Below are 16032 nucleotides of genomic sequence, written 5' to 3'. Positions count from 1 at the left end.
ATCAGCTTGAAGCTGTCTCCGTTGGCAGAGACAATGGCAAAGAAGAAGAAAAAAAAGGGACAGGCAGGAAGGAAAGAAAAACCCTGATGATATCAGCAGCTCTGGTTGGAAAACAGACGTAGGAAAGAAAACGAGTTAAGCCTTCACTGCAAAATGCACACAGAAAAGGATAAACCCTGCTCACAATAACACCCATAAAAGTGAAAAACTGGAGGCAGCCACGAACATCAAATCGAGCCACACAAAGATCTGCTTAAGCCAGTGGTTCTCAACCTTGGCTACACATTACAATCACCTGGGAATCTTTTTAAAATCCTGATTTCTGGGTCTCATCCTCCGGAAATTCTCTTTCCCTGTTACTAATGTTGTGGCCCCACCCCATAACAAAGAAACAGAATTTCCGGAGGAGGAGGCCCAGAAATCAGGATTTTAAAAAGATTCCCAGGTGATTCTAATGTGCAGCCAAGTTGAGAACCACTGGCTTAAGCAATGAGCTGCACGGCACTCCCCACTGGAAAACATTTTCTTGATGAACCACCGACGATACCGATGTGATTCTGATGACAGTTCTGCACATCGTAGGGATCAAAGCCTCCTGTTGTACAGCCTGAGCCCCCAGTCCTGAGGGCTGTGCCCTGTTTATTTAAGAACCAGTGGAGGCTCCAGGAGGAGGACCCCCCCGCCCCCCGGCAGGCACCCTGCCCACTCACCGTGGTGATGAACCTGTACAGGGGCTGCCGTCTCTCTGTGTACTTGACCGTGATGGGGCTGAGGTCGTAGCGGAACCAGATGGCAGGGATGATGCGGCCCGTGTGGCTGTAGGCGACGTACTCCTGGGTGGAAGAAGAGGCGGGGGGCGGAGGGCATGAGATGCAGGCACACAAACCGCATCTCACGGTGGGTGGGGGGTGGATTACAGAATGGGCCTTCCTCCCTCTCTCTCCCAGGGAGCCAGCCCCCCCGGCCCCTCCTCGCACACCCCTTCCCCAGAGCCTGTGCCGTCAGCGTTGGTCTGGACGGGCATCGTTGCTGGGGGCATTCTGACCTTGGCTGCCGGGAAACTGTCTATATTTTGATCCCAGAAGCAGCGCCAGAATAAAAATAAGAATCTGAGAGCAGAAAGGGAAAAGGACAAGTGTGATTTGGGCTCCTTCTGAATGACGGCCTCTCTCCCGCTTCCTGGGCCGTGCAAAACCCATTCATTCATTCAGCAAGTTTCCTAAGCGCCTCTCCTGTGTGCGGGTGCCATGCTGGCGGCTGGGGACCCCAGGGAGTGAGCCCCACCCCATCCCCAGGGGGGTCACCATCTGGGGAAGGCAGATGTAACAATATGTGCAATCCTGCCACACCGCGCACGCTGTGACCGAGGGACACGGAGTCCTGCAGGGGTCACGGGACAAGTGACCAAGTCTCCCCAGGGCGTCTGGAAGGTTCAGTGAGGAGGGGACATCCTATGCCACACATGACATCCTGAGGAGTGTGTGTGTGTGTGACACAGCGAGGTGCGTCTGAGACCACGTGGGAGGAAGGAACACACGGAACTGGAAAGCCAGAGGGCTCAGCCCCACACCGGCCTCCCAGGAAGGCACCGCTGGGGCCGAAAGGATGCTAAGGGCCTGAGTGGGCCGTGTTCCCTCTCTGGTCTGGGTGCCTTGGGATGCTGCAGCCCTCTGGGCTTCCCTCATTCACCTCCAACATCTGGAGACCAAGCTGAACCCCCGGGGCACCCCCAACCCCAAACGCTGGGCCGGATCCGAGACTTCTCCTGAGGATGAGCCCGAGACCTGCCCTCTCTGTTCATCGTCCCCGATGGGCACAGCCCCACTCGCTCTCGGGGCAAGCTGGGGCCAAGGCCACAGAGGGAGCTGAGCAAGCTGTTCTGGGCGCTGGGCCCTGGCCAATGCCTCAGGGGAAGGAGCCTCGGGCAAAACAAGATCAGCTTTCTCCAGGGGAGCGGATGGGGCAGGGCGACTGTCTGGGTCATAGCCTGGGGCTGAGGGTCAGAGAGAAATAGTGAAAAAAGAGCAGCATTTATCCAAAGCCTTATCCAATGCCTGGCTTTAAAGGCACCGCCTCATTTGACAATGGTCTTATGAGGTGGGCATCATTTTACAAATGAGTAAACTGAGGCACCAAGGGGGTTATGAGACTTAGGGACTGAGCCAGGTCGGGACCGGCTGTCTCCTCCACGGCTCCCCGACTTCTGCTCAGACTGCCTCCGCGTTCTCCCAGCTGTCAGAGGCTGTCAGCACCTGAGGGTGACAATGACACGCCCTCCGAGAAGCAGAGAATAGAAGAAACAGGCTTCCTTCTGGGGAGTTTCACCGGAACATCACCCCGGGCGGGTCGGAGCCGAGGGACCTCAGGCCACCCCGAGAGGGAGGACGGCCCGGCCCGCAGCCTCCCGCCCCTTGTTCAGAGGGAATGGCGATGGGACCAGGAGGCCAGGCTCTGGCGCCCGAGGAGAAGCCGGTTCTAAACCCCACTCGGCTGCCTTGTAGCTTGACTACCTTTCTGTGTCTCAGTGGCCAAATCTGTAAAATGGGGACAATAATGATCCCGAAGTCAGAGCTGTCATGACGACTGAAAAAGATGGTGGAGGTGGAGAGCTTAGCAGAGTGTCCAACCCATTACAGGTGCTCAGTAAATGAGAGCTACTGCTCTATTATTATTATTACTACTTGAGCGAAACACTGTATCGCGTACAAGGGGTTTGGGCAGCCCTGGACCAGATGAAAAAGGAGAGTCCTGGTGGCAAAGGGGTCTTGTGGGGGGACCTCAACCAACGAGCTTCAGGCATCCATGTCCCACTGGCAGGCAGGGTCCTCCCCCGGGCAGCCTGAGGCCCTCGGCCTGAAACCCCTGTTGGTCACCCCATCCCGCTGGCTCTGACCACGCCCTGCCCCCCCGAGGCCTGCCTGCTTCTCCGTGACTTGGGGTGTTGGGGTCCTGGGACATTCCTGCTAACCAATGGCCATCGGTGTGATTCAAGAGCCAAAGCGTCTGTCGTGTGCTGACCAGTCAGGGGCCAGAGGCAGGGCTGTGGAGCCGGCCGTAACTCCTGGACCTTTGGGGGCGGCCACCTGCCTGCTCTTTCTCAAATTGTGCCCCGACACGTGCAGCCTCTGCGCTCGGCCAGCAGAGGGCGCTGTTGCACGCAGCCGGGCCCCGCGGCCGCTGCCCGTACCTTGTTGGCCACTGTGTACTGGTAGGAGTACCGCTGCTTGCCACTCTTGTCTTCGTAAACGGTGGGCACGATCTTCAAGATGTAGTCGTGGGAGGCGAGGGCTGCGGGAAGGACACAGAACAATGAAGCAGGGGGTGGCAGCTCTAGGTCATTTCAACCTTCAAGCGGCGTGGCTGGTATTGCTGGCGATTGGGGGGGTCGGGTGGGGGCTCAGCCTCCACATTCTCATCCCCGAACCGGTGAACCCGCTTCATCTTCTCCCTTCGACACCAGGCATTGAAAGACTCCACCTCAGGATCGTTACTCCTGTATTTAATATTAAAATCTGGGCGAACAACGCAATGCCCGTTCACAGGGCAGCCTACGGGGTGGGTGCTGGGCCAGGCCATCTGCCAAGAGGAACTGTTACGTAAAGAACCGCATTACATAACCGGGTGAATAATACGTTTCCACGCATGGGGGGCAGGGAAGGCTCATGCTCTCCACATGCAAAAATACATAGAAGCATTTTCTGGAAAGATACCCGAAGAACGATGACCAGCCTTAGCCTTTGGGGAAGGAGGCAGGATGTGATAAAGATCACATTTCACTGTGCACCCTCTGGTCCTGTTTGAACATTATTACGTTGGAAACAAACCGGGTTGAGGTTTTAAAAAGAAAGAGCACACCCCACCAACTAGAAAAACGCCATCTAGGAAGAATTAACTTCTTTCCCCATTTTCAGTGACTGGGAGGTCTGTGCTCCCCCCGCCGGGCCCTGTCATGGATTTCACGGTAACGGTCACCTCCACCCCCTGGATGGGGAGGCCGCGGGGGGCAGAGGCCAGCCTGACTCAGCTCCGCATCCCCAGCACCCGGTGCCGGGCCTGGTACGGAGCGGACAGCGGCAAATGCTTATTGAATGAATGAACGGATGGAGGGATGACTGGTCAGAGGCATGAATGGGAGAGCAGATGATTCAGCTTCTGATAAGCATGAGGCAACCGGAATCCAGCAGGAGCCTCACGGAGCGCTGGCCCCAAGCTGCCAAGTGGCACCCGGGAAAGGTATGCGCTCCCCGGGGCCTCCTGGGATGCTGAGGGAAGAAGCGCCAGGACCCGTCGATGACTGCCTTCTGGACTCTCCAGTCAGGGCCCCTGGAGCTGGAATAACACAGAAGTGCGGACCTGCGGGTTCTAACCCTGGTCTCCTGGCTGAGTCAGCCCTGAGCCTTGCACTCATCCTCTGTAAGAGGCGGGGGCGGGGGGTGGGGGGGTGCAGATGGTGTGCACGGCCTCTTCCTGCTAACGCCAAGTCTCAGGAAGGAAGGGACAGCGCGGCCTGGACTGTCTTCAGGCCTGACCCCTCTGCAAACCCGGGAAGAGCTCTGCAGCCTCAGGGCTAAGCCCACGACGACCCCAATCGTCCTCGGCTGAACCCTGAGTGGTCCTCAGAGAGCAAAGCACTGGAGTCACCCAGAAAAGGCAGGCACCTGGCTCGCCGCCCTCCCCCCCAAAGATTCCTGCTCCGTGGGCCTGGGGTGGGGCTCAGAACCTGTCTGCATTTTACACCAGGAGCCCACACGTGAAATACAGGGCTCGGATGCCCATCGCCCCGGGTTAAAAACCTGAGGCCTGAAATCACACCTGCAAGGGTGCCATGAAGCAGAAGGGAGGTCACCGGGAAAGGAGGGGTGGAGGGAGGAGGAAGAGGGCGAAGGGGCCGGATATAAGGTGATGGAAGGAGACTGGACTCTGGGGGCTGAGCCGTCAATGGAGCCCACAGACGTTGGCCTATAAAGCTGACATCTCCTATAATGTCATTAACCGATGTTTACAAACAAGTTACAAACACGTTGAAAATAGTTCTGTTAAAACAGAGGGTCATAAAGAAAAGCATAGAGACCATTCACAAAGCCACCAGGCACAGGAGACCGTGGATTCGCACTCTGGGGTAGAAACTAGGATGGATACTTAGTTTGTTTATATTTTCCGAAAACAGGATCATACTGTACCTTCGTCTAAGAACTGGACACCACAGACACCAGAGCGTAGGACATATGCCCTGTCATAGCCCCTGGCACGGCGCCTGGCACGCAGTAGGTGCTCAGTAACCGTTTGCTGCCTGGATGCCAGCGAGGCTCTGACCCACGGCGGTCAGTGGGGGCCTGTGTCCCGCGGCGAGGCCACGTACAACGTACTCAACCAAGCCCCCCCCCCAACCCTGCTGGACACAGACGCTGTTCCTCCTCTTCCCTCCTGTAAACAATGACCTAATGGACAGTGTTTTCCTAAGTCCTCAGACACTTAATTATTCCCTCGACTGACTTACTTCCTCGGCTTACTCTCTCATGTGCACAACTGACGATGCAGACGCAAGGACCGTTTCTGAAGGCCGTTGACACAAGTTGCCCGATGTCCACGGCAGCACCTCACACTCCCGCACGGATTCCCTCTCGGCTGACCGCTCCCAGGGGCTGGCGGAGGCCCCCACACCCTCCTGCCCTTCACGCATATTATGGGAAAGCGCAAACACATAAAAAACCGGGGACCGTATAACGAACCCCCGTGCACACATTCCCCGGAGTCAGCAAGGAACAGTGGCCAGTTTTGCTTCATCTGTGCCCCACTGCTCTCCCGCCCCCATTTGATGTTGAAGTTAATCCCGGACATCACATCAAGCCATCCACAAACATTTCACTTATGTCTCCCTCAAAGATAAGAGCTCCTTGAAAAAAACAGCCGCCACCACCACCACCACAATGCCATCATTACAGCTCAAATATCAACAGCCAGTATCTGCAAAGAGAGTGGGCTGAGCTAAGAAGAAAAACAGGTTTGTTCCTTAGGAGGAGTGGGTTTACTGTAGATAAGGTAATCAGGGAGGGCCTCTCTGAGGTGGCGGCATTTGCGCTGAACCTGAATGACAACAAGCAGCCCCAGTGGGAAGACCCGAGGGCACGGGGACCCTCAAAGGCCAAGGCCCAGCAGGGGGACCGAGTTTGAGGAAATAAAATCCAGCGTCTGCTGCCCGACTTACGGCATTTTTCTTGCCATGAGCTGAGCTTTCGTTGGCTGCAAGGTTTTCTGCCCACACCCTCTACTGGCTTGCACCACTGGGGCCACCTTGAGACAACACGCTGCCCTTACACAGACCTATGACGACTCCCCACCATTCGTGACATTCACATGAACACGGGGGGTATGTGGCTGCTCGGACGCCGCCGGAGGCAGCACCCACGGGCGCGGAGCGCTGGGAAGCCACTGGGTAACGTGAAGCAAACCCCACAAGCACCAGCGGCATTACCGTCGGGGTGAAAAACGAGAGGAGACATTTCCCAAGAAAAGACAACGCCTGAATTCAGCCTGGCCGAGCTGGCCGACGGCACCGGCCTCCGTCACCGCGGGGAACACCGTACAACATGCGGTTATGCAACAGGCCGAGCACATGGCGCTTTGAAGAAATGGCTTCTGTGTGTGGATGGGCGAGAACTCACAGGGGCACAGAGAACAAACAGGGGGGCTCCTGGGGGGCAGCTCATGGGGAGATGCCTTCTCGTGCTTAGATTTCTGACGATTAGAGAGCAGAATGTATTTTAAGAAACAGTAAGAAGCCCGGCCGGTGTGGCTCAGTGGTTGAGCGATGACCTATGAACCAGGAGGTCACGGTTCGATTCCCGGTCAGGGCACATGCCCGGGTTGCAGGCATGATCCCCAGTGGGGGGCGTGCAGGAGGCAGCCGATCAATGATTCTCTCTCATCATTGATGTTCCTATCTCTCTGTCCCTCTCCCTTCCTCTCTGACATCAATTTAAAAAGAAAAAGAAACAATAAGAAAAGCCTGTGGATGAAAAAAGGTGAGCTCACGTGAGGCCATTAGAAGAGGCCAGATAACCTGTCCTGCAGGACCCAGCGGGCGGACAGGCCTCCCAGGCCGGTGCTGTGCACGGGTCCGAGGCCCCGCGCGTGGGCACACCCCTGCATGTAGGTGTACTTTAATCAACACCAGAGAGCCGGGGAGCTGAGGCGGGAGAGGCTCTGGGTGGGGGCATCTGTGGGTGGGAGGGGTTCAAGCAGGAAGAGGGGGTGGGGGAGGTGGCCCAGGTGGCCAGACCTGACTGAGCTGCCCACAGACCGGTTCCCACGGTGCCACGTGGTCTGGGATGAATTCTGGCTCTGCTGTCACTCCCTGTGGGACTCGGGTGACTAGCTCAACTAAGGACAATTACGTGGCTGTCAGGACAGCAGTGACGCCACAGCGGCTGGCACTCACTGCCACTCCCGGTGCGCCTGGGGCTGCCACACTTTCCCAGGAGCAGGGCACTCTCCCCTTCTCTGTGAGATGGGTAATGCCACCCCCCACCCCCAGGCCGGCCCGAGAACGGTGCCGCCCTCCCCCTCCCTCCCGGCTGCTGGGGTCCCGGGGCTGGAGGCGGCTCCAGGCGGACACGTACGGTTGGAGGTGAGTCTGTCCGCTCCTCCAAGCGCATTGAAGGCCCCGTGGACATTCTGCACCTGCGGAGAAGCACAGCGAGGAGGCCTCAGGAGGCCGCCGGCTCCAGGCCCGGCCCCGGCTGTGAGGGACGGCCACGTGCAATCCGGTGTGGGACCTCGTGGTCTCTGTGTTTGCTGGTCTGAGTAAGAATGGGCTGGGCTGGGCTGGGCTGGGCTGGGCCTGCTGGGGGGGTCTCTGGGTCAGCAGCCAGGACTCTGGACACTTCACCACGCTCCCCCTATCCAATGGCGTGGGCCCGAGCAGTCAGGCCGAGGGGCCCGCGGAGGGGAGTGGGCGGGCTGGTCTGTGGAGCCGGACAGATCTGCTGGGAGACCCTGGACAAGTGGCTTCTCTGGTCCCAGCTCCACGTCTGTAAACTGTGGGCCCCCTCCCACCTCACAAGGCTGCGGACAGAGAGGAAGCGCCAGCACTTAGTACTCGCTCATGAACAGCGAGGCCCTTTCCCCAGGCCACAGGTCGGGACCCGAGGTCCGAGGCCAGCGTGTGCTCAAGAGCAATGAACTGGAGAGGCTGTGGACGGAGCAGAGGATCAAAGGGGGCGACCTCTCTGGAGGGCATCGCTCTGCACCCAGGAAGGACAGACGGCTCGGGGGACACAGCCCCCGTGTGCCCATCCCTGTGGTGCGGCTGCTCACCTGCAGCGTGTCCCCGAAGGAGAGCTTGTGGATGACATGGGTCATGTCCGGGTTCTGGGCTGGGCCGAGGCACTGTGCGTGGACACGTGGAAGTTGCCGGGGACCTGGGGAGAGAGGCGAGTGCCAAGAGGTCAGTGGGCTGACCCTTGCGGGCGGGGGGGTGGAGGGGGGAGACGACGCAGGGCTTCCTCCTGCAGTCGGACACGTTTGGATTTGGACCCAGATCGGTCAGCCCACGAGACTCTGAGGAGCCACGGCCCCCCTCTGAGCCCAGGTTCCTCGTCTGCAGATGGCGGCAGTGGCAGAGCTACCGGAGGGGCTGCTGGGGGATGGGGGCCGGGCATGCCCGCTGGGCACCTGGCACAAGGCCATGGCTCCAAACACCATCACCTCCCTGACTGTGGGCTCCACAGCGGGTGAGGGGACGACCTTCAGGCTTGCAGCCCAAGGGGCTTCTTCAAACTCCAAAGCAGCACCGCCCCCTCTTAGAGCAGGAAGTGTGGCTTATTTTGCAAGCACGCCTGTTTCAAACACTCTGGGTCTCTCTCGGGAACAGTCCTGTCTGCACTGAGGCCTGAGCTGGGGGCTGACATGGGAGGAACCTGGCCAATGGGAAGTGGCCCGGCCTCGGCGAGCTCGCAATCGAGTGGCTAGCACGGAGCCGGGCCCTGGGCCCAGGGAGCTGGGAGGAGGAGGTGCAGGCAGCCACGGGTCTCGGGGTGAGCGGGAATGGCAGCTCGGTCAGATCTCCCGGGAGGGACACTCGCCCGCTCCAGGGGCCCAAGGACGGTGACAGAGCAGCAGCTGAGCGAGCTCCACACCCGGGCCAGGCTGGCCCCACTTCCCAGCTGGGGGGCTCGGGCACGGTCAGTAGCTACTCTGTGTCTCAGTTTCCCCGTCAGCAAAACGGGGTGATAACCACGAGGGCTCCTGGGAGGATTCAATGCGGTGACGCGTGCAGGCCGATGGCGGTCGTTACTGGGCTGGGTTAGAGGTGGGTGTGTTTGTCGTCAGAGCCGAGAGAGGGCCCTCCTGAAGAGGGCACAGCATGTACACAGCCAGGGCCGGGGCAAGAGCCACTGCGTTTAAACGTATTTTAAACGTGCCCGGCTAGCGTGGCTCAGTGGTTGAGCGTCGACCTATGAACCAGGAGGCCAGGGTTTGATTCCTGGTCAGGGCACATGCCCGGGTTACAGGCTCGATCCCCAGTGGGGGGGCATGCAGGAGGCAACCGGTGAATGATTCTCTCTCATCATTAATGTTTCTATCTCTCTTTCTCCCTTCCTCTTTCTGAAATCAATAAAAAATATATATTAAAAACACATTTTAAACACCACTTTTACTTCTGTAAATAATACCTGGATACATCCGCATTATAAAAAATTCACATGATATAGTCAGGACCACAGTCCCCGTCACCTTCCACCCCCGGAAATAAGACACCCGTGGCGTCTGGCGTGTCCTTCAGGGCCCCTCTACACGGTCACCTGGGCCCCGTGGACGTGGGCAGAGTTCAGAATCGGGTTTGGGGCCGGGGCCTCACGTCCCAGAGTTAAGTGAGTCAAGGAGCCCGGCTCCTGCGCATCTGCCATCCGCTGCCACCCCTCGGGCTGTGACTCAGTGGCCCGCGCCCCCTCCGCACAGAATCCATCACAGGTGGCTGACTCATGCCAGCACACACTGGGCCGGAGAAAGACAAGTCGACGCTTTTAGAGCCTGTGACTTAGGAACCTGCGTCAGTGCCTCTGATGGGTTTTAAAAATATAGAGAAGCCAGGCCCCCAACCCCCCGCCGATCCTGCCTGCCTCCGGGGGCGCAGAGGGTGAGTAAGCGGGGAGTCTGGGCTGCCGTGCAGCTTGAAACGTGACCTCTGACCTCTGGCTGCTGGCCAGCTTCCTGATGGAGAGATAAGGAGGCCACGCGGCCAGCGTAAGCCTGACGCTGCGAGATAAAGGGTGGGGCCTGCTGTGAGCCTCACCCGCCCGTCACCACGGCGGGCTTTCTTATCCGAGCACCCCTTGACTGTGAGCCCCTCAAAGGCATGAACCATTCACCGGTCAAGGGTGGGGGGCAGAGGCTGGCCCGAGCTGTGCTCTGAAGTGAATGGACACACTGGTCACATCACGTGTGACCGAGGTGTGGACAAGAGGAAGCAACGGGGGACCAGGGGGAGGAGCGGGAGTCCGGGGGCCGGGATGCCTGGGTCGTAACGCTTTTCAGCTCGTTACAGCTCGTATATGTCGTCTCCCTCCACCAGACGAAGGTCACCAGCACTGGGACTCCGCCCACCCATTCCACGCGTTGCCCCTGAGCTGATAACCTACCCTGGGCCTTGGAAGGTGCTTGATAAAATTTTTTGGAATGAATGAATGTGTAATAGCCCACTTAATCCTCACACAAACATTGTGAAGGGAGGGGATCATTAGATGATTATCATCACCCCACCCTCCACCTAAAGATGTAAAAACCAAGGCTCAGTGGTTGAATGTCAACCTATGAACCAGGAGGTCACAGCTGGATCCTGGGTCAGGGCATGTGGCCCGGGTTGAAGGTTTGACCCTTGGTGTGGGCGTGCAAGAGGCAGCTGATCAGCGGTTCTCTCTCATCACTGATGTTTCTATCTCTTTCTCCCTTCCTCTCTGAAATCAATAAAAATAACTTTTTGGAAGAAAAAAACAAACAATAAAAACAACGGAGCCCTAACCGGTTTGGCTCAGTGGATAGAGCATCAGCCTGCAGACTAAAGGGTCCCAGGTTTGATTCCGGCCAAGGGCATGTACCTTGATTGCGGGTATATCACCAGTGGGGGGTGTGCAGGAGGCAGCTGAATCGATGTTTCTCTCTCATCAATGTTTCTAACTCTCTATCCCTCTCCTTTCCTCTCTGTAAAAAAATCAATAAAATACATAAAACAAACAAAACAACGGAGGCTAAGATGAGTTGAGTGACTTGGAGGGCGTTGCTTGGCCAAGAGGGGATGGAGCTGAGATGCAAATGCAGGGCTCAGGGCTGCCAAAGCTGCCGTCTTCTCACCTCCCCCCCCCCCCCCCCCCCCCACCTGCTCCAGCCAGCAGGGGCTCCAAACCCCAGGGAGCCTGGATCCCCCACGCAGACTCTCAGCAGGAACTGCCAGACCCCTGGGTGTTGACCCCACTTGCTGGGAACGCCTGGGGGAGGCGAGGGGGTGCACAGCTCCGCCATCGGTTTCCGGGGAGGCAGAGGGCCGAGGGGGTGGGACTGCACAGACGGCTCTCCGTACCTTGTTGATGCTGAACTGGCCCTCGAAGCGGCAGCCCGCCCCGCTGTTCAGCGGGACCTTCATGGAGTTGTCGATGTGCCCCACTTCATGCCTGCCCATCTCATCCTGGATGTCCAGCCCGACCACTGCGAGGCCAAGGAGGGGAGAGTCACAAACAGCCGGAGAAACGGGGTGAAGGCCGGCCCCCTCCCCCGTCCACTCCAGGGACAGGCGGGGCTGGGCTCAAGGTCTGGGGCCCAGAGTCACAGAGGGGAAGCCAGCCATCGGAGGAGGAGAAAGTGACCCTGGACTAAGAGGGAGCCAGCCGCCCCCTACACTCCCCCTCCCCTCTGTCTGCTGGAAAGGACGAGGGGAAAAAATGGGGGGGCAGCAGCTAATGGGGCCAGTGATGGGGGACTGTGGGGTGCAGGGGTGACACTCTGCTAGGTGGAGGCTGCGGCAGGCAGCAGAGGGTCAGGGTGAGGAGGAGGTCTGAGGCCTGGCCCTGCGGCCTTTACCCACCACCCACCCTGGCAGAGGCTCTTCATCTGTCTAGGCCTCCGTTTCTTTCTTGGGAAATGGGGTGACGACAATGCAGCCTTCCTTGGGGAATCACGAGGCTCACACAGCTCATCCGTATCGAAAACGCTCAGACAGGGTCTCATGCCCAGGAGTGGCAAGTGCTTAATGAGCTTCAGCACTTCCTGTACCTCAGTCAGCCTCTGGGTTCCCTGGTTAAACCGGCTCATTCATTCATTCATTACTCATTCTTCATTCATTCACTCATTCACACCTTCCTTTACCCCCATGCCTGTTCCTCCAGGCCCGCCCTGCAGGGGCTCAGGCACTTTTTGGGGTTGCTCAGTACACTAGATGGGAAACCTGGGGAGTCCTGGTCCTCGACTCCAGTGTGACTCCACCACCTCTGTGACTCAGCTTCCCACCCTGGAAAATGGGCAGGCGCATGCCAACTGCTTGTCCTGAGAGGGTCCAAGTAGCAAGGTGGTGGTGGGGGGGGGGTCCCCATAAACTACAGAAACGCAGGCATTTCCCTGAGAAGAATTCTAGGACCGAGGTTGCCATGTAGAGAAAGGGCAGCTGGAAGCAACACTTCAAGTGAGCTCATCTTAAAAGGGAACCGATTCCTCATGGAGACGGGACATGGACCACAGCCCATCCAGAGAAGAGAATGGGATGCAGCCCTCGATGAGGGCTGCAGGACATGGGCGTGAGGCTCGCGCAGCGGGTCCCCGTTTCCCAGATGCACACGTGACCAGGCGTGTGCAGGGGACTCTCAGGCAGCCTTATTTGAAACCGTGACAACTGGAAGCAGCCCAGCTGCCGTCAATGGCGGCTGGTCAATGGAATGGCCTCCTCAGGAATGCTGGGCGGCAGGGACGTGGAGAGGCCGCGCAGGGCAGGGCTGTGGCCACGGGTGTGGGGCTGTACCTGGGACAAGTTACCTAACCTCTCTGTGCTCCAGCCTCCATGTCTGAGGAGGAGGACAAACTAAAACAGCACTTACTATGCGCTAGACACGCCTCGAGGTGCGTTTTAGGTAAGAATGTTCCCTCTGGACATCCCTGTGGGGCAGGTCACATTGTCAGACCCGTTCTTTGGGGGGAGACACTGAGGCACAGAGAGGTTAAGCCTGAGATCTCACAGCTGAGAAACGATGAAGCTTGGATTGGAACCCATGGAGCCCACAGGCCTTTAGCACACCTCTCGCCTTAACACAGCCCAAGCGCTCCGGGCGGGGCCCGGCCCGGACTCCGGGCTGCAGCAATGCTAGCTGTGGTTACTGTTTCGCTAATCCTATGAGGCATCGAAGAACAGCTCCAAGATATCAGCTGGGAAAAGAAACCCCAAAAGACCCCATACAGTTGGGTCTCAATGGTGGAAAAAGAAAAGAAAGAATGTTGACAGGAATGTTGACAGGCAGGCTGGCGGACACAGAGGTGGGGGGAGGGGTCCCCACTGCTGGCAGAGGCCACCTCTGGGGCGGGTGGCACCCTGGAGAACATGTATTTCTTTTACTTTTTTCTTGATCTACTTCTGTATTTTGAACATGTATCTTATTAAGAAATTTTAAAAAATCTGTATTCCTGTATTAGTTGTGTAACCCAAAAAGCCCATCGTTTGAAAAGCAGGATATGAGACTGCACATGCAGCATGAGCTCAGCCGGGTGTAGAAATGTGCGGAAGGGAAAGCCAGCGGGACGGAACGGCCTGGACCGCCAGCCGAGGCTGTTGCGGGGGGTGAAGGATGGGCGATTTCTTCTCTCGCTGCGGCTCCGGATTTTCCAAAGGTACAACGATGAGCACACATTTGTTTCTCTACAATATAAACTTGCAGTTCTTTTTGAAAAGTTCCAGGGTGTGGGGCTCCAGCAGGAGCCACGGGGGTCGGGGGACGGCCCCGCAGAGGGGTCGGACCCCAGGAGCCAGCGCGGCCGCCGCTGGAGGTCGCTGGCCCCTCTTGGGCCGCTGCCTGGAGCTGGGACGGAGCCTAGAACCACATCCCTTCCCTCCCCTGTCCCGCTGGCCCCAGGCCTCTGGCCTAAGAATTTCCTTGTTCCAGAGACATGACCAGTTCCTGAATGAGAAGCTGCCAGATGAGTTATTTTTCTAAGAGAAAGAGGATAAAATAAAAATAAAGCCGACCTATTTCAACAGGTTCCCTGGCTCGGGGCCCCGCTGTGGATTCAGGATTGTGATGCAATTCTCAGCAAAAGCAGTAACAGGGCGGACCCCCTATCTTTGCCTGCAGACCCGCCCGATGTGCTGCCCTTCAATAGGAAGGAAGGGGGGTTACGGGCCAGGCTGGGGCAGAGGAACTGCCAGAACCCCAGTCCCAGAGGGGACCCCCAGTCCACTCGCCCACAAGCCTAAGAACCAGCTTACCACATCCTCTCAACAGCTTCAGGCAACAGATCGCACCAAGCCCATTTTACAGGTGAGGAAACTGAGGCCGGAGAGGTTTCCTCAGCCAGCGTCACACAGTCTTACTGACCAAAAGAGCCAGAATCTGACGCCACACACCACTCTCCCAATGAGTTCTGTCTACACGAATAATTCATTCTCTTGGTTGAAACAAATGGAACAAACTAAATAGAGCGTGAAGTGAAAAAGGAAGTTTCCCGGCGGCTGCTGACAGCTCAGAGCTGCATCCCTTTCCGGGTGACTACTCTTGGCTGGTTGGGGGTCCCCTTGCCTTGAGATGCTTGGAGGGGGTGTTATACGACCCCTACCCATCACCCACACCCCACCCTGCAGCCGTTGGTCAAGGATATCAAGGATGCGGATAATAACAGCCCAGCCCCTGGCTACCAGGAGGGACCACCCGCGGTCTCATTCACACGCGTGTCCTCTCACCTCCCTGACACCCTAACATGTTCCTTCTGAGAGTCCTCCCTCAATCAGCCATTTGCAGGCAACCTAACTCCGCTTCTCTGACCTAAGAGATGCCCCCACCCCCGTCAACACACACAGACACACACACACACACACACACACACACACACACACACGGCTACTCTCCAGAGGTAGCTCCCGTTAGCAATTTCTTAATTTTTATCCCAGAAAACCAAACCACCAAGTGCATTCACATGTGATCACATTCTCCCCTCAAGAGTGTGGAGAATCCCATACCACATGTGGTTGGCAGCTTGCGCTGTTTGTTTAGCTCAGTGATGGCGAACCTATGACACGCGTGTCCGAGGTGACACGCGAACTCATTTTTTTGGTTGATTTTTCTTTGTTAAATGGCATTTAAATATATAAAATAAATATCAAAAATATAAGTCTTTGTTTTACTATGGTTGCAAATATCAAAAAATGTCTATATGTGACACGGCACCAGAGCTAAGTTAGGGTTTTTCAAAATGCTGGCACGCCGAGCTCAAAAGGTTCGCCATCACTGGTTTAGCTGGTCCTGGTTGCCTGGCCAATCGTGCACCCGAGCTCTGCCTACACGGGGGCGGGGGGGGGGGGCAGTGTCTTGCTGCGGGGAGGGCTGCTGGGAATACTCACGGTCACAGTGCAAGTTGGGTAAACTGATGTTCAGGCTGACATCGATTTTGCCCCCGCTGTCCTTGTCCGGATCATCGACGTACAGCTCGTTCACACTGAGGGAGACAAGCACGGAGCCTTGGCTGAGCGGGGGGCAGGGGGCCGCCGGGACCACCTGGCGTGGTGACTCCTGCTCCGAGCCTGCGCTCCCTCCGGGGGAGCCTGCGCCTGCTCAGGTACAGGCCAGCGGGGCTCCGGTCCCACGGCTGGCGATGGCAGGTGCCCGCCAAAAGCTGGCCTAGCATTGGAGGGAGGGGTGGGTCGAGGCAAGAGCATGAGTCGGATTCAGGCTCCAATCCCGGCCCTGCCTCTCTCTGTGGGAACTCAGCAGCTGTCATCTCTTCCTCTCTCTTTTTTTTAAAATATATTTTTATTGATTTCAGAGAGGAAGGGAGATGGAGAGAGAT

General features: G+C 57.5%; 1 protein-coding gene across 1 annotated transcript in view; it reads right to left on the bottom strand.

Annotated features, from left to right (window-relative positions):
- Positions 1–482: 482 nt before the first annotated feature.
- LOC102428778 (endoplasmic reticulum-Golgi intermediate compartment protein 1-like) overlaps positions 483–16032 on the bottom strand; it is a 52295-nt gene continuing 36745 nt past the window's right edge. Inside the window, 7 exon segments of the mRNA XM_023748462.1 lie at positions 483–833; positions 3188–3288; positions 7620–7680; positions 8317–8372; positions 8375–8420; positions 11576–11700; positions 15587–15681. Of these exon segments, the coding sequence (XP_023604230.1) occupies positions 483–833; positions 3188–3288; positions 7620–7680; positions 8317–8372; positions 8375–8420; positions 11576–11700; positions 15587–15681 (835 nt within the window).

The sequence above is a fragment of the Myotis lucifugus genome, unplaced genomic scaffold (genome assembly GCF_000147115.1).
Source record: "Myotis lucifugus unplaced genomic scaffold, Myoluc2.0 scaffold_1417, whole genome shotgun sequence".
NCBI lineage: Eukaryota > Metazoa > Chordata > Mammalia > Chiroptera > Vespertilionidae > Myotis > Myotis lucifugus.
Note: the sequence above shows the minus strand (reverse complement) of the source record. Positions and strands in the feature narration are given on the sequence as shown.